Source organism: Calypte anna, chromosome 14 (assembly GCF_003957555.1).
Source record: "Calypte anna isolate BGI_N300 chromosome 14, bCalAnn1_v1.p, whole genome shotgun sequence".
In the NCBI taxonomy this organism is placed as follows: domain Eukaryota; kingdom Metazoa; phylum Chordata; class Aves; order Apodiformes; family Trochilidae; genus Calypte; species Calypte anna.
Genome location: NC_044260.1, coordinates 11,208,320 through 11,226,668, shown reverse-complemented (window position 1 = coordinate 11,226,668; position 18,349 = coordinate 11,208,320). Strand labels below are relative to the sequence as shown.

Sequence of the window (18,349 nt, the reverse complement as noted above, 5' to 3'; positions counted from 1 at the left end):
TTATTTCTGGAATGGCTAGAGAGACAGCGTGGAATGGCTGAAAAAGCTGCTCACACTACTAATCACAACTGTATCACAACAGCTGAAACACATCCTTCTAACGAACAGACTTGGACTGCTAGCTGGTGCCACTCATCTAAACACAGACAGCTATTCCAGACACTAACTCTCTGCATGCCGTGCTCCACCCAAGTGAAAAAAATCATACAGCACTTTAAACTTCAATTCCCAGTGGGATCCTTTATAATAAACTGGAGAATGCTACAGAACCATTCCCCCACACTTGATTTATTAAGTGGGTAATGTCTTCTAGAGGGTAGCTTTCAGCTGAAAAGAGCAGCATCCACAGCAAGATAACTGCACAGTGGTCTTTCCTTGACTGAGTTCAGCTAAGAAATCATATAGTTGACATTAGTTTAATTTTCTCTGTATTTGACACTAATCTCTGGAAGAATCCAGAACAGTCCTCTCACAAAAGAACATGAGTGACAAGAAGATCAAAAATCTGACATAGCTCAAGTACAAATAAAGATTACAAGTCTGCCTAGCCATAATTTTAGCTGGGGTAGGTACTAAGGTATTACCCTCAGCCCTCTGATTATTTGAAATATCTGACGACATTAGAAGGCATCAAACATAAAATCAAGATTTTACAGTACTGTTCATCAAGAACATGGCTATTTTGGGACACAAGGAATAAGAGTTTATAAAACCCATTGTTCTGATTCTCTTCTTAAAGCAGAAAACCCCAGTAACAAAGACGAGCCATACCTCTTCACCACCCAGTTTCCTTGGACCAGCATTGCCACCTGCTGTATACAGCGTAGAACTGCTGTAGAGTCAGTCCCAGAGCCCAGCAAACTCATCAGGTTTGCAAATGGCATGACCTTCACTGAAAGGCAAAATACACAGCAGATTAAGGGTTTTGTCAGTGCATGTGCTACACACACAGGTGTAAAAATTTAGGCTATTATGATTTATGTTGAAGTTCATGGTCAAAGCAATATCTTAGAAAAGAAAAGAAAACAAACCCTAAGCTCTGTTAAGCCTTCCCCGGCACTACTGTCAGCATCTGTTCTAAAAATACCTGCTGACATTGCAACAAAATTGATTTGATTAACTGGTCCCAAATTAATGCATTAGTAAAACAGAATTTTTAAATCTATGTCTTTGGTAATACTTGGAAACAAAGACACCTGAAAAGACAGTGGGCTCCTGAGTGTAAGTCCTCAGGATTTGCTTTCATCAGACAGTAACTCCAAAGAGACAGAATAAAATTCCCAGGAGATACTCATCAAGTGAATGCACTAAATCTTCTTAGAAAATGCCAAAGTGCAGCTTCTTTCATTAACCTTCAACTTATACTTCACTCTCAGATCCCACATTCCAGGACATACCTGCTAAAATAGATGTATCCAGAAAGCTATTGTCAGTTTAGAAATCATTCTAAGATTAAACTGACTGCAAACATACAGAGAAGCAGTCAGATCTCTGCTGTTACTGCTCTCCTCTGCACAACAGGTCTCATGGAAAGGCTCAGAATTTGTATTCTGCACAGAATGAGAGGGTCTGACAGACTGTGGTGGGGTAACAGAACTGGTAGTATTTATCTGACTCAATTAAAAAGTAAAGTGCAAATATATTGGAAAAGCTACAAACCATTCTTCATCAGGATCTTAATCTGATCAGCCAGGGGTAAAGTTCTCAGCTGGGCCATAGAAAGCACATTGCTTGGAGCCACTGGTTTCTCACTGCAGATAAACAAGAGGAGTTGCAGCCCATGAAAAAGAGCATGCAGCCAATATGGACTTTGAACATTCTGTACTAACACTTACTTCTCTTCCTCTACGCTTGGAGGCATCAGCATCATTAAATATTCACTAGAAGAAAAGAAAACACATCCTTAAAATGCTTGTCTTGGGACCTCCCATGTTTAAGTACAGTTATTTGCTTAGAGCAATCCTACTTTTGTGGATTTCCAAAACAAACAGTAGTCTGAAAAGAAGTTCTCCCCTCTCCTCTCTTCCTCTGTAAATTCAGTACTAGTAAAAACTACTGACATTCCTCTGCCCAATGAGAAGGTATGAAATACATGGGAGTCAGAATCCCAGCCCTTCTGGGGTGTCCAAACAGAGGAACTGCAGGAGTAAATACATTAAGCATGAGTGCTCTGACACAGAATTACTGGGTCATATGAAGTCCTGTAGACAGAATCAGGCCAGCAAGAATCAGAGTCTTTTCCACCCATGTAATTACCAGTGTCTGTGAGGAGAATCAGATCCAAACAACATCTCAGAACACCTAGTACTATTCCACTGAGATATTAAATGTTAAGAAATACACACCCACTCCATTAAACAGAGTCTGCCATCTTTCTATTACTAAGGCCATGGTTTTATCAGATTACAGTGAACCATTAGTACTGACTGCATCATGGGAAGATTCCTTCAGAGCTGCAGCCACCATGAAACAAAACCAAACAAGTTTCAAGTAGTTTCTGGTGTCTCTCACAAATTACAAAATAAGAGTTTTATAAGTTATTGGCTTAAGAGTTTTAGATTATTTAAACAGAAGGAGCTTTTGTTTTACTTTACTTTGAAGTATTTGCAGTCTAAATAATGCAGGGTTGTGATAATGTGCAAGAGGTTGCAATCTCAAGTGAAAACAACTAGTTTTAATCTCAAAGTACAAGGAAACAAAGACAGAAATCAAAAAAAATATGAAGGTTACTTTGTTTCTGTATTTTTTTAACAATTAAATTGTTTCTTGTTTAAGAATTGTCAGAATTATCTTCGACTTATCAAAGACTCTTAAAGAAAGTACCTGCTCATTACTCTGAAAGCAATCCTGAAAGTTGAAAACTGTAATTTCTGTAGAAAACCATCAAACATTACCTGGGAGATTTAATTAATTCTGTGTTTTCAGCAAGACCATGACCTTGGCTAAACAAATACTGGCGCTCATGTTCGGAACGGCTGTCCTGGGGATGGGGAACAAAACAAGAGTCACTGCCACACACTGACAACATGCAAAATGCCAGAGAGGTGGATTCCTCATTCCAAACTGTGACCATCCTGTCATTACTACACCATTCAAGATTTCCACATCACTGATATCTGCTTTCACCTTCTTGAATGATGCACAGGATGTGAGAACATTTCTATTCCTCTGTTTTTGAAATCTCCTGACAGTCATGCAGGTGAGCCAGACAAACAGGATTTCTGACACTCAGGTAACCAGGCTCCCCAAGTCTTTCACAAAATCCAGTTCCTAGTCCTAGACTTGAGTATTTCTTGTACTCAGACTCCCCTTTAAGTTTGTCCAACTCTCAGTTTTAAACCCTGTCCAGTGTGGAGATTTCAAAGCATTATCCAGAGGAGGAGAAGGCAGAGAGCACTGCAGAGCCTGTTCAAGTCTATAGACCTACTTTTCTTCATTATCTTTTGATGACTCCCTGATTCCCATGGGCCCAGATTTAAAAACAGTTCTACACTTGGCTGAGCCTTCATGCCAGGCATGCCCATGCCCTTCATGCCCCAAGTCTTTCACATAATCCAGTTCCTAGTCCTAGACTTGAGTATTTGTTGTACTCAAACTCCCCTTTAAGTTTGTCCAACTCTCAGTTTTAAACCTTGTCCAGTGTGGAGATTTCAATGCATTATCCAGAGGAGGAGAAGGTAGAGAGCACTGCAGAGCCTGTTCAAGTCTACAGACCTACTTTTCTTCATTATCTTTTGATGACTCCCTGATTCCCATGGGCCCAGATTTAAAAACAGTTCTACACTTGGCTGAGCCTTCATGCCCAGGCAGCCTCCTCAGCAACCAGCCCCCACACACCTACCTTCAAGCCATAATAATGTAGATGAACCCAATGCTCCTCTGCCTGTCTCTTCTGCAGGAACTCGTAGGACTGAACACGTCTTTGACGAGCTTGTTCGGTCTCCGGGCGGGAGAATCGTACCTAAAAGATTTGGGCATCCTTAAATACAGCTCCAAAACCCTCAAAACAAAACACCTCATTATATATTTGGTAAATAAGTTAGAGAAGCAGTGATCCTAGCTCAAATTAAATCACCCCTTGCTGTCAGTGCCATCTTTACGCTTGTAAAACAAGTGCAAGCTACTCCTGCTCCCCTCCTCACTCCCAAGTCCAGGGTCACCAGGACTAGCTGAGGTTTCCTGTCCTTTTATTTGGGTGTGGATGGTTATACTTTCTTGTGAATTGTTGCCTGAACTATCATAAAAAGGAAACATGGACATACAGTAATTTGCTTAACATCATCTTCAGCTTCATCCTGGGATGAATCACCACCTGCCAAAAAATACAACACAATAAACACACCACTGCAGTAAAAGAGCCAAAGCCAATCTGAAACTGCCTGAGGATCCATGCAGGCAGAAAGTGGCACTAGAACTACATAGTCATGGGTTATGATTATGTATTAACTCTGCATTGCAACTTTTGGTGGCATTGGTGGCATATTCCTTACTATTGCCTTTCGATACTGTCCCCAACCACTCATCCCTCTGCCAATCCCCTACACTATGCCCAGAAAAGTATTTATGCAGTTACACTAAAACTAAGATCAGCATAACAGTCTGAGAAATTGCCTTACAATTAGTCATTTTGATGATCACTTTCAGAATATAATGACTCTTATCAGTCAAATGATAGAGAGAACTCACATCCAAAAGAAAACACAACTCACGGATCATTTACCTTCATTAGCAGCTTCTCTTTCTCTGTGTTTTGCATCAGCCTTATCCAAGTAGGTGAAGCTTGGCCTCAGCTGGAGAATTCCATGTAGTGGAGTCAGGTGAAGCTCACCTGAAAAAAGAGAATAAACATTGGTTACAGTAGTTTTTTTCCACTGCACAAGAACAGCCCTTTTCAATATCTCCCTACCTCTGTAAAGGCACAGCTTCAATTAAACAAATAATTAATACAGTAAAATGTAAAAAGAAATTGAAGTGAAAAATTCATCCAGTGCTTAAGATTTTAAAGGAGAATGAAAGACCAAGACTGTTATTTTCCTTTTTGTGTTGAAACCAGGCCTTGTCAAGAGCCACACTCTGGCTCAGGCCTGACCTATAATTCAGGAAACTCACAGTAAAACAGTTCTCACTATGAACAATCTGCATATTTTCATGTCAAACAATCCTCAGCTCTAAACTCTGTGATGACATGGGGACAAAGAAAAGGGGAGAAAAGTTTTGAACTAGAAAATGAGACAGACACAATTAGATGAAAATAGTAATTTATACTACATGTGTATTACTTCAGGCCACCACGTACTGTTAAGATTCTGGAGTCAGCTACAAATCCAGTGTTCTATAATATTTACAATTTTACTAGACCTTCTCAAGGACTATGGGGTCACTGATAAAGAAAAACTTTCTTTTCTTGCACGACACAAGTCAATCAAAACTTAGGCTGAAGTAAAAGAACAGGTCATTTTAATGCTGAAATGAGAGCATTTCCCAGTTCACAGAGCAAAAGAAACTTACCTTTTTTATAAACAGCAGCTGCGTAGCGGGAAACATTACTTGCAGCTTGAGATGAGCAGAAAGTTTGCTTGTCCATCAGCTTCCTGCAGACAGACAAATGCTGAGAGAGAGTATCCTACAGGTAATCATGTAGGATACCTGTGCCACATAGATGTTAAAGCTCTGAAATTACCAATTCTGAAAATAGAATAACAGCTACAGCAAGCACATACACTCATCTTTCTGTTTCCAATTCATAAGTCATGAAGTACACCAAAAGTAGGTTACTTCCAAGAATATTTGCTATATAACAGTGCCCAAAGAACCCCCCAAAGACTGTACAGCCACTTGTTCCTCCCACCTTTCCCTGAATTCCTGGGGGACATATTTGTATCTGTGCTCACCCCAAAAAGGAAATTAGGCAAAGAGGACACCTACGAGGAATAGGTACTTGTTTCATCTGTACATGTGCCATCTACATTGAGGGCAATCTGTTCTCCTTTGCTGCGACAGTAGTTGGGATTCAAAGTATCAATGGCCATCTCAAGTTCAACCTAAAGAATATGAAAGACAGCTAATTAACATGGCAGAATCCTAAACATATCGATTAAAGTTCAATCCCACTCTTGCAAACATTTCCATAGGTTTACAGCAAACTGAAATACATAAGCAGCATCATTCAAATGCACAGGGCAAATCAAGTTGAGCACGTATATGGGACATTTTAACAGCAAGCTACAGATCTATAAAATACCACATAGATGCATGGGAGCAGAGAAACCAGAGTTCTTTAGGAAGCCTTGAAGGCCACCTTCTCTTTCCTGGATACCTTCCACTACAACATCAGTCTAATTTACTTATCAGTACAGATCAAGTGTGCAAGCAATACCCTTCAAGCTATCACTGAAGCTCCATTCTAAACCTCTTACTTCCTTCTGCTTTAAGCACCAAGCAAAACAAACTATGTCCTCCTCAGAGGCAAAGGCCTTGTCTGCTAAGTCTGATTTACACTGGTTGAAGCACAAAAACAAGCTCCAAGCTTCAAGTTACAGGAAAAACTACTCCCCTCCTCAAACTTTAAACTTCAGACCAATGTTGAAAAATATTTTTTTTAATAAATGCAGGAAACAAATAAACTTCCTGCAAAGCATTTCTCTTTATACACTATAATAATACAGTGTATACTCTTCCACAGGGTGTGCCAAAGCCCTTATAAATTCATGTATCACAGCTATTGTCTCAATTTTTCTTCCCCTTTATGTTACCTACAAACTGAGCTAGTTACAAGTCTCTGGATGAGATAGCAGCTTTACAGCTGCTTACAGGGCTTACAATGCAAATATTTGCTGATTTCAATAGAACACTTCCAGTACACAACATGTATCCTAATTCATGTGCTCTTAAGCATTTCACAGAACAAAATCTTAATAAGACATTTTGAAATCATAGCAACAGTTTTGGGATACATACACAAGCAAGTGCAATCATAGAATCATAAAATCATAGAACTGTCAGGGTTGGAAGGGACCTCAAATATCACTTAGTTCCAACTCCCCTGCCATGGGGGCAGGGACACCTCCCACCAGACCAGGTTTCTCAGTCTCATCCAGCCTGGCCTTAAAAACTTCCAGGGATGGGGCTTTGACCCTGGGCAACCTGTCCCAATGTCTCACCACCCTCATTCTGGCTTTGGCTATACTTCTACCTGTGCAATCCCATCAATCCCAGAAACAGTGCTGATGATTCACACAGACAGGCAAGAGAAAAAACAAGACCTAAACTGACAATGAAGACAGAGCAGGACTGCAACATTTTTCTGAATATTGTAGACTTCTAAAATTAAGCTGTATTAGCACGAACTCCTCAAAACTGCATGAGAATCAGTAACTGTATTTCTCTGAGTGACTCTGTTTAACATTAAGTGTGGCCTTTCCAGCATGACTTTAATTCCTCTCTTTATAAACCACTCTTATTCTAAACTCCATGTTACAAACTCCCCGAGCACAGAGATCTGGTCTTGCAAGTAGCTGCATAGTTATAAAAGCTTAATAGCACAATGTGCTTTTCTTCAGTACATTTTGCACAACATAAAACTTTTACAGACTGGACTCAAACAGTGACCAACCTTCTGCTGCTTTGGTTTTATCTTCGCTGATAAATGTGTAACATCATCATATGTCATGGAAGCTGGACGAATAGGATACTGGAAAACAAATCCATTTTTTAAACCTCACTTCATTTAATATCAAAACTTCACAGAAATTAACTTAAATTTCCCTGTCCCCCCCCTCCACTTGCCGGATGACATCAAGAAAACGTTCTGTGAACCATCAGGGAATTTGGAAGCATGACCTAAAAAGCTTGTTCTTTCTCCCCAGTCCTCTGCTTTTGTCACTACACAATCCCTTCCTGCCCCTCACATGCCACAATAAACTAACACAGGAAAATGGTACAACATGTTAGTGCAGCAGAAAAAGGAACAGTCAGAGGCAACTAAAACCCTATCCTTTGGCATTAAATCTCTGAAGAATTATTACCTAAAAGTAAAATATTTGTGGGTTTACACAAGTAGTGTTAGCTTACAGGACATGGGCAACATGTAGCTAGTCAGGACATTATACCCAAGTTTAACTACAAGAATCTCTTCTGAGCCATTTGGGAATGCCTAGAGGACAGTGTGGTGTCCAAATGAAATCTTCCAACCACAGCAGCATGCTGCTCAGAGCTGTCATTTCTCCAGAACACCCAGAGGCTGCATCACTAACAAATGCTCACTCCTGACATGCAGCAGCTGTGGGTGACCCAGAAGCAAGGCTGCAGGGTCTGGTCCAGAGAGTGTGGCTCTCTCCAGCCATGATCTGCTGGCAAGTGCCATGCAGAGGATCTATACAGGAGGCACTGGGCTTGCCAGTGGGCATAACTGGCTTATAAGGAACAGTTCAACCAATGGCCTCAAGACTTCTCGTTTTGCATACAGGAAACGTTAATCACAAGGACAAAATGATTAGATAAATGTAGTGGCAGAATAGAAAACAAGCCTCTACCTTCCAAACATGATCACTAGTTAGTTTGATCTCCGCAACACATGGGAGCTCTTCTGATGACTCACACTAATTTATGAATACTGATGATGGTTTAAATAGAGCCAGTCCTAAATAAATGTTTTTTTAGTCAAGATGGCAGAAATCAGAGGTGACAGAGGATGCCCAGAGACTGAAGATTTATGCAAACCACAATAAAAAGACAACCTCTACTAAAAGTACTTCCTTAGGGTGGTTACACAGTGTCACTTAATAACACATCTGTGCCACAAATTACCAGGATGGCCTATACCAAAGATCCTGGCAGGATGAAGCACTAAGGAAAGCTACTGCTCTTCAAATTTATTTTAAGTAAACTATCACTGCATATAAGTTAACTGTATAAAAGTTAACTGAAATACCTGAAACAGATATAGCTTCTCCAGTAGACTTCTGGCCAGGAACACGTCAATCTAAAACAAAACAGAACAAAACAAAAACCTTGCATTAGATACCAGCTATAACTGATGGAGACTTACATAGAAGTACAATCCCTAGAGCACCAATACTGACCATTTTAGCTTTTCACTACATACTAACATAAAACATTCATTACTCTCTTGTCAAAGGTCTTCTCTCTGCTGATTTTGACATGAACTTCTGCAGCTAACAAAAAAAAAAAAAGAGAAACCCATGTGATGATGTAACAGACAGTGGCTCTGTGTTTTTTCTCTCTAAGGAAACCTGGCAAATAAATCTGAAATGAAAGAGTAATTTTTTTTTTCTGAGGAGCTGAAAAGAATCTGTTCTCAAAATTATAGTAAGAGGAGGAAGTTCTGTTGTTTGCAGTATGACTGAAAGTAACTTTATTACTAGTAATTTGTCATATCAAATCTTTCTAAACAGGACAAGAGATACCCACATCCTAAATCTGATTCAATATTAGCATTTTCCCACTAGCATTTTCCCACATATCCACTGATGCTTCATGAACATCACATATGGAAGCTGCCATTTTAGATATCTTCAGATACATTCCTGACAATTCCTACTCTTTTTCTCCTGGCTTTTCTCCTTATGAGCTTGCCCTTCCTTAAACTTCTAGTGTGTAAATTCAGGCATAAAGTGAACAGGACACTGTAGCTACTCTTTGGAACATGGCAGTTCCTTTAAAAAAGTCCAGGATTAGAACACAATTTCTTGTTTTAGCAGAAGGCATGAAACATTTTACCTCCATATTTATTAAACTATAGTAGTTCACATTTTTTACAGCTCTCAGTGACACACAATAGAGTCCCTGGAAACACACAGTGGTAGAAGCAAGTGCCCCACCTGTGTTCCTCTTCAGAGAAGTAAAAATTACAGTGTGAAAAAAACTGTGCTGAATCTGCCAACATGGACACCACTATTTTGGCAAAACAGATGCCACAAACTATATAGTTAGCTCACACAATGTATTTCTTTGGACAGAGCAAGCCACTGATTTTAAGACAAACACTGATGTTGAGGACATAAGTTCAGCAACATAAGAACACTGGGAACTATAGCAGTAGTAGTAGTAATAATAATAATAACAACAGCAACAACAATAGACTCATGAACAATTGCTGCTCCCACAATGCACTTTTACCTCTTGTATAATTGGATCATCTTCTTCATTTGCCATGCTAGGATACAAAAAGCTTTTTCTTGGCTTATTCCTTGGCACAACCTGAAAGAAAACAGAAATGTCACATGAGTCATTACATCTGCACCACATACCACATGTAGCCTGGAGTATTTGTTCAAGTTAACTTGGTTCCTTTCAATGGTAATCTGTTTAGTCTGGTTTTTGAAGGAATGTGTTTGCACAATCAGGTCCCTAATGTTCCACAATTTTGCCACCAAATTTAAGAGACAAGAAAATGTCTCAGAAATAGGTAAATTCTTGTAACTCTTCTAATAGCAGTTATGTTAGAAAGAGAGCACTAACTCAGTGCTGTATGGAGGGAAAGACAGGCCTTTTTTCATATGCATGAAGTACCTCTTATATACTACACAACTAAAACACAGGTAGCAGCTGGTTTTCCAGCCAGCACATCCACAGTGCCCCAGATGGTCAGTCAGCACATGAGAACTCAAACTGCCACTGCAATCATCACTGTCACTGTCACAGTGCCACACAGTTCACTTCTCAGAAAAATTCCTTGACAGCAGATAATGGGGAAAGCTCCCAGCTAGAGAGCTGGGAGAAGAAAAAAGCCTTTGTAAACCCTGCACTTGTGACAAGACAATATTCCCATCTGTGAATGCACTAACCTTGATTTCATCTACCTGATATCTTGCAGCCTTGTCTCCTGACCTACCACTCTTCAGACTGTATTGCTGTAAATTGTAAATTTTAAATTGTAAATTGCTGTAAATGACAGCTCCAATATTCACTCCTCAGCCTCTCGGAGCAAATGTGCAGTCTTCTCAAAAAATCACATTGAAGTATATGCAGTTACCTAAGAAAGATTTCAGAGAGGCTGGACAGGAATGCTGGATATGAGTGTTATTAACATCACTATAAAGGCAAAATTTCCAACCTGACAGCACCTCTGGTTTATTTACACCATTTCTGCCATTCCATCTAGAAATTGCCTATTTTGCACTTAAAAATTCTCCACTACAAGAAAAGTACCCCTCCCAGTACTAACTGCATTTTGCCATTTCTTTATGCACCAGTATACCCTTAGCTTTTCCCACCATACATCTGTACTTGAAAATCTACCACTTGATAATACTTAAATTTATATTTGAAATAATTTTGTAGAAACAAGAGAACTTCAGAGCAATAAGCCCCAACTGCAGGCTGGGGATGTTACTGCACAACCATGGGTATGTGATATTTAATTGATAGCAGAGTGCTCTCTGTGATCAGGCACTCAGTTCTTCCCAGAAATATATGCATGAATATGCTGTTTTAAAGAAATTAGATTTGTCAGTTCCAATTTTGCTTTCCCTGCTTATGTCCCCTGGGTGGCCTGATACAGCAGGCTCACACAGAGCCAGCCTGAGAGCTCTGCACGAAATGGAACAACAGCAGTTTTCATTCAGAACACAACTGATGATGGAAGGATGGCCAAAATGTGCAAGAACATGTGATGACACCCAGAAGGTAGGAAACTTGGGTCCACACCTTCCTTCCTCACCCCATGAGGACTAAGAACTACCCTTCCCTTCTGAACATCCTGACAGTCCTAGCTTGGTCTCTACTGAGAAGTCATTCCACTTTCCAGAAGAGAAATTAAGATTCTCTGGGCTACAGAGAAGAACAGAAACAGCCTGAAGGACCTGGTCTCTGGGTCCCTCATCCAAGACTGCTTATGCAACAATACACAAAATCTCTTTGTGAATCCAGCTGTCAGTACTCAAGGAAGATGCTGTGTTAGAGATTACATTTTCTCTTATTCATTTAAGGGTAACAGTTCCTTTTACTGGAGTGTCAGAATGACAGGTCCATAAATAGGAAGCAGTGTCCCCCCACACAATTCACAGTACTTGAACGTGAATTCAAGTATTCAATGCAACTTGAACGAGCCTTCCACGTTGGAATGAAGCTTTCATTGAAGGAATGCAGACACAATTCTAGGCCTAGAATGTACATATATATATATATATATCTCAAAATTAAACATAATTCAAATTATTAATACCAAGCAGCTTGCAGAAGGGCAAGAGATACAAACCTTCCCTATTCGTTTGTAAAGCAACCAATGCTAGGATGAGTGAAACTGCTCATTAGCTGCCTGTAACATCACCAATTTAGAACCAATGAAGAAAAATATTGTGGTCAAAATACTGTAAAAATCAGTAGTGAAACAACTGAATCCTACCTCTGAGTTTGATCTTAGGAGGGCATTTGGGTACTAGAGCCACCATTTTTATTTACAAAGACTTAATATAAATACAAGAAGGAAAACTACAAATCCACATGTCTTTTTAGCCAGGCCTGCAAGAAATGATGAAGCATTTCACTGATATTTGTCAGTAGTAAAGCACTCCCAAAGTGCTAATGTGGAAACTTTAAATATTTTCATGTAAAATTATGCAGGGCAAGAAAGGCCAGGAACTCCTGCAACATCAGTGCCTTAAAGTACAGACAATGAGCCAGCAGTAGTGCCATCTCCTAAATCACTACCATAATTTCCTTTGGCACCTGGATTTTCTTCTGTAGGGAGTCTTTAAAGTCCAGACTTAGTAGGAAGTCTCTCATTCAGGGTGGTTCATGTCATATAGTAAAATGGAGGCTGAAGCACTTCCCAAACGCTTATGATAATTACAATTTTGACCCAATTAGTAGCTTAATGTTCTCCTTGCTTTGCCCACTGCAAGCAGCTTTGCAGAGTCATCTTCTGTTAGTGAACCCAGAGTGCTCCTCTGCACCAGGACCTCTTTGGAGGTGATGCCAGCAAAGCACACCTTCACCACTTAAGAGATTATGCATTGAAGCACAAACCTTTCATGAACACCTCAATATTTCAGCAGCGAAGTGCTGTGCCGGTTCTGCCAGGTGCAGAGATTTAGCAGCTCGCTGCCGTGTGGTAACCCGCACAGGGCAGTCCCGGACGCTGGCAGGTCGCGGTGCCCAACCCCAGCTTCCACGCAGGCACCGCTCCGCCTCGCTGAGCCGCGGGCCCCGCGCACCCCAGCGCTCCCGGCTGACGACGGCTTCGTCATTTCTGGCAACTTGCGAGCCTACTTTCTCCTGACACTGCAGCCTGGCAGCAAAGGGGGTGCGCAGGGAAGCGAGACCTGAGAAGGGAGGCCAGGGCTAACCTCCCGAACCCGCCCGTAAAGCGGAGACGAACCGAACCCACCCGAAGCGGGAGGAACCGGGCGCTTCGTCCCCCGGCGGGACAAGGCTGCGCTACAGCTCCCGCTCAGCCGAAGCACAGGCAGAGGCAGCCGGCAGCAGGTTCTGGCTTTACCTGCGCCCTTCCCAGAGTGCAGGCGCGGAGCTGCCAGCCCCCGGGGGCCAAGAGCTCCAAGAGCTCCAGGTGAGCCGGTGCCGCCGCGTTACGGACCCGGAGGACCGACTGACAGCCCCCAGCCCGTCGGGGAGTGGAGCCGAGGGGCTGAGGCCTGTGACCAGACCCCCACCCACTCCCTTCAAGGGCCCCGACACGGTGACCTCGACCTGCGGCAGTTCCAGTCAGGACCCATCCCGGTCGCCTGCGACCTTTCTCCCCCGGTGCTCGCCACGGTGTCGAACACTCAGAGTCTCGACTCCGCCGCCCTCCCCGGCCGGGCAAAGCCCACCTCAGCCCGGGTTACGCTCCTCCCCCTCCACCGCCCGCAGCGGCCCCGCCATCCGCACGGCCCCGTAAGGAGCAAAATTGGCTCCTCAACCCCCTACCTGGCAGAGGGCCGGCGCGGGCAGCGGGGCCGCCGGCTCCCCGGTGTCGGTGCGCGGCGCGGCGGGCGGTGCTCAGGCAGCGGCCATGTTGGTGTCAGCCCGGCCGGCACGTGGGGACGCGGCCCTCCTCCTACCCACAATGCTCTCCCGGGGCTGCTGCCAGCGCGGCCGTCAGGAGGCGCTGCAGCTGCGGTAACGCAGCGGAAAAAGATCAACTGGCAGCGGTGGGATTCGAACCCACGCCCCCGAAGAGACTGGAGCCTTAATCCAGCGCCTTAGACCGCTCGGCCACGCTACCGCCCTGACAACCAGACCTTCGCCGCCGGTTTTCCTCCAGACCCGCGTGTTTCCCCTTTTCTCACTTAATTTTGAGTTTCCATTCAGCAGCCCCCTCCTACCTCCCAGTCCCGGTTCTGAGAACCGCTCTCACTGAGCTCCCCCCTTTCACTTTAAGAATAAAATACTACGGGATTTGTCAATCCTGGTCTCCAGGCACCTGCAAGGGCAGCGGTGCGATGCGGGCAGGGAGGGAGCACCGGGCACAGGGAGGAGAAAAGGGCAGCGGTGACACTGAGGGACAAGGACAGAGCTGCAGCCACCAGGGCACAGCGGGACAGGGCTGGGCAGAGCTCTCCGCACCGCCCCGCAGCCACGTGGATGCCACGGCGCAGCAGAGTGGCCTTTGCGGTACGTGGGGTATCGCCTGCAGACCCTCTCTGAAAGCCTAAAAGTCAATATAAAAAACTTGAAACCGTGCGTTTAAATTTTCTGCTGCAAAGCTACAGCTGACTGGATCTGCCAAGTGAAAAGCCGGCTGAATTTATGGCTGGGGAGTTGTTTTTTCTCTTGCAGTACAGGGGCCAGCATGGCATTAGTAGCCAGTACAGTAGTACGCAGTACAACTCCCATGAAAAGGGGGAGTAGCACACCTTAGCTGCCTGCTGCCCCATGAAAGTGCTCTTGAGAGTCTCTGTCCTCATTTTTTCTGAAATTCTAGTAAGTTTTCTTGGGAATTAATGTTGTTCTCACCCCTTAATTAGAGCTGAAGGGTTGTGTTTGTAGAAAAATTGCAGTTTCTCTAGCATAATGCCACAAAGTCTTGATGCACCTCGATTTAATTGTGTTGTTGTGGCACTCCCTGTGAACAGGATAGAGAAATAAACCTGCTGGAGCCCTCCTGACAGCCTCAACTCATCCACCTGCCCTGGCACTTCTCTCAGCCTCCCTGTCCCTGCAGCACCCTGCGATGCCAACTCTCTTCCCAAGGAGCTGCTGGACACGATTCCACCCAGAGGCTGCAGCTTTGCAGTCTTGCTAAAAATTTCATTCACTGCCCACAGGTACTGAGGAATAACATCATACATGTGCATCCTGCTGCAGTTTCACACCTTCAGTTAAGTGGCTTTTCAGAAGGACGTGGGGTTGTTGGAGAATAGATGGAGGTAATAATGGATCTCCCATAACCCTGGCTTTGTAGAAGGGGAGGAGAGGTTTAGGGAGGACAGAAGGTAAGCAGACCTGAATTGGCTTCACTCTGCAAATTGCCTGTAATCTGTTCAAGCAGGAAAGTTTAGGAAAGGAGTCTGATTCAGCAGTCTCCAAGCACTTGTCCATGCAGCAGTGGACATAGGGTACCACTCACAGCACTGCATATTCAGTGTCTGAGAGGCTGCACGGAGCACACCTTGCAGGTGGTCTTCTCATTTCAAGGGCTGCTCAGCCCCACAGTCCTTTTTGCCAGGCAGTGAGAGGTACCAGCACCCTCCCACAAAAATCCTTTTTTGCCCTGGTGGGGGTGAGCTCAGCCTCTGTCCCAAAGATATTTCTGTGTCTGACCACAGAGAACATCTGAACACTGAAGGAAGCCAATTCACATCACTCATTTGTGACACGTACAGGGGACAAGAGCCCAGGTCACCCCTTGGGGCTGGCAGCTGGGTCCCCAGGTGTCATATTTTACCAGTGCAAGGCAAGATGGTAATTATGGGACCTCTTCCAAATTAAAAAAAAAAGAGTGAACTTACAGGAGAGCTCAAAATGTAACATAAGATACCAGCCTCATTATTACTTCATGGCACAGGAAGAGCAAGGACCCAATGTTTGGCTCAATTACACCTAGACCAACGACCAGGACTGTTGGTTACAAACCCATAAACTGTCCCCATGAGGTATTCAGGTCCCCAGCAGTGGGAGGCACATGAGAAATGCTTCTGAACTTAAATCTGAAAACAGCCTGACTCACCACTGGAAGCACTGTCCCTGAATCCAATCTGAAGTTCAAGCAAAATCCTCGCTCCTAAAGTTCAGGTGAGAAGTCCTGATCTGGCCCACCTAAACTACACCTCTGTCTGTCAGCAGCCTTTCTACACTCAGAAGTGAAATTATACCTGTGGGGAAGAGAGCAAGATTCAAATCAGCCCCACAGATGAGTAATTAATAAACAGGCAATACTCTTACTTTATAAGCTACCAGTGTTGGCTGTCCCCATGCTTCCTGATGGATCCACCCCCATTTTCTTTGTTACACTTGCCAAACACTTCAGCTCTCAGTGGCAGCAGAAAAAGACAAGGCTTGCAGTGCCAAATTGCACCATTTTTCATTCCAGTGACACTACGGTGAAGAAGCCCTGCTATTTCAAAGTGCCTTTGCTAGAAAACAATTTCATGGTTTAAACTGCAATAAATTAAACCTCTCCAAGTAAAGCAATAAAAAGCAACAGTAAGAGCTCTGTTTTAAACAGTTTAAAAGGGCTGGTATCAGCCAGTTTATTCTTGTACAGAAAGGGGATAAATCATACTGAAGATAACAGTGTATCATTAGATATTGTAGCAATTACAAAAAACCTCTCCCACCTCAAATCAGAGGCCAAGCATTTCCATCATTTTCTCAGGACTAAGCAAAGACTGAAGGCGTAAGGATGCAAATGAGCACTTTACCCCTTACATCTTAATCCATATTAGTTACAGACATTGTATGTGTAATGGAATGCAGAAAAACAACAAACACACAAAAACAATAACCAAAACCCAAAAAAACTTGAGAAAAACAAACACATCAACCATTTATAGTTTTCTTGAGAAAAATGAATTTTGTTGGTACACATCTAATTATTTCTGCTCAATACTTCTGTTAAAACTCAATGAAATCAGTTTTTTTTTTACAGAACAGTAAAAACAGAGAAGATTTCTGAAAGCTTGCAATAGTTGAACCTTAGAAAATTTTAAAGAAAAAAATAAAAGCAAACCCCCAGATGCAGTAACTACAGCTCTACTGAGAAAAGTGACCAAAAAAAGACAACTTTATTGACCAGCCAGAATGAAACCAGAGAAAGTAAAATAGAGGACTAAGGGATGCAGACAATCAATATTTGCATGTCTGACATACACACAGGAGGCTTCCATCTCACTGGCCTTACCCAAGCAATATTTCCACTGACATCCAGAAACAATGAACCCAGGTAAGTTCTGGTAGGCTGAGCCTCAGATTTATTTTCACAATTTTTAAAAATACAGATTTTTATTTATTCATTGTGAATAGATTAAAAATACAGCATATACCAATATGATTCCCAAAGTCTGTCAAATATATTGCTTTTCTGTTCAAAAGGATGTAATAGGTAAGTTGTGCATATTTCTGTAAACAATTTCAAAATTCAAATTATTGACAGCCATATTTATTGTATAGCTAAATAACATGATACCACTTCAGGGCAGAAGATAAGTCTACATCACAAAAAATTAGTATTTGCAAACAAACAAAGAATGAATCATAATCACTTTTTGTTTCCACTGAGTTGTGTGCACATTCACATACCAGATCTGCACAGAACTGTCAGCAACTTTAGCAACTACTGAATTTAGCAAATTAAACTACATCAAGAAGTGTCAATAATTATGCTTTGCATCCTTTACCTACATGTTTTGGACGGGCACATTCCATCTCCTCTCCTCCCTACATGACTGGCAGTGTTGTTACACGTTTCCTTCTCAAGGAAAATCTCTAAGATCAAGGAAAATCTCTAAGATCAGCACCTTTTGAGGAAAACAGACCCTTTTGTCAGAATTTGTTACAGTGCTTACACTGTATCAGTTCTGTACAAAACATTGAGTATTGAGCTGCCTTCAGAGGGGAACAGCACGTTCACCTTACATGGAGAGCTGTATTTTAATGCTATGAACTGTTACAGAAAAGAAGACTCTCAGAAGACTGTAAGGCCAAGACAAAAACTTCCACCTTAATTTCTTTCAAAACAACTGTTAATTGTGATCAAGAAGCAGATTCTATACCAACTGCATAGACTGCACAGCAGCTTTGGAATAAAATACTGGATTTTAAAGAAACTCATTTCTGTACAATGATAATTCAACCACCACCATGTATTTGGCCTGCCATTACTTGAAACAGGACACCAAAATTCAAGTGTTTGGGGATAATGCTGTTTTCTCTTTTTAACCAACTATTT

The 18,349-nt window shown here is 42.5% G+C and overlaps 1 protein-coding gene and 1 non-coding gene across 4 annotated transcripts in view; both read right to left on the bottom strand.

Moving 5' to 3' along the window:
* The window catches only part of POLR3E (RNA polymerase III subunit E), a 28,378-nt gene extending 14,391 nt beyond the window's left edge, over window positions 1-13,987 (bottom strand). Inside the window, exons 1-13 of one of the 3 annotated variants that reach the window (XM_030459951.1) lie at window positions 13,888-13,987; window positions 10,138-10,218; window positions 8,930-8,980; window positions 7,613-7,690; window positions 5,926-6,041; window positions 5,509-5,591; window positions 4,721-4,828; window positions 4,263-4,312; window positions 3,842-3,961; window positions 2,895-2,980; window positions 1,836-1,880; window positions 1,660-1,751; window positions 772-892 (exon numbers count right to left, since the gene is read on the bottom strand). In XM_030459951.1, the coding sequence (XP_030315811.1) occupies window positions 772-892; window positions 1,660-1,751; window positions 1,836-1,880; window positions 2,895-2,980; window positions 3,842-3,961; window positions 4,263-4,312; window positions 4,721-4,828; window positions 5,509-5,591; window positions 5,926-6,041; window positions 7,613-7,690; window positions 8,930-8,980; window positions 10,138-10,173 (986 nt within the window). In that variant the 5' untranslated portion in view covers window positions 10,174-10,218; window positions 13,888-13,987. Of the gene's footprint in view, window positions 1-771; window positions 893-1,659; window positions 1,752-1,835; window positions 1,881-2,894; window positions 2,981-3,841; window positions 3,962-4,262; window positions 4,313-4,720; window positions 4,829-5,508; window positions 5,592-5,925; window positions 6,042-7,612; window positions 7,691-8,929; window positions 8,981-10,137; window positions 10,219-12,987; window positions 13,326-13,348; window positions 13,435-13,887 lie in introns of those variants that run through there. The other 2 variants (XM_030459953.1, XM_030459952.1) reach the window with 2 other exon arrangements.
* Window positions 13,988-14,103: 116 nt separating this feature from the next.
* TRNAL-AAG lies at window positions 14,104-14,185 on the bottom strand. Its single transcript has one exon. It is a non-coding gene; the product is annotated as a tRNA-Leu (tRNA).
* Window positions 14,186-18,349: the final 4,164 nt, after the last annotated feature.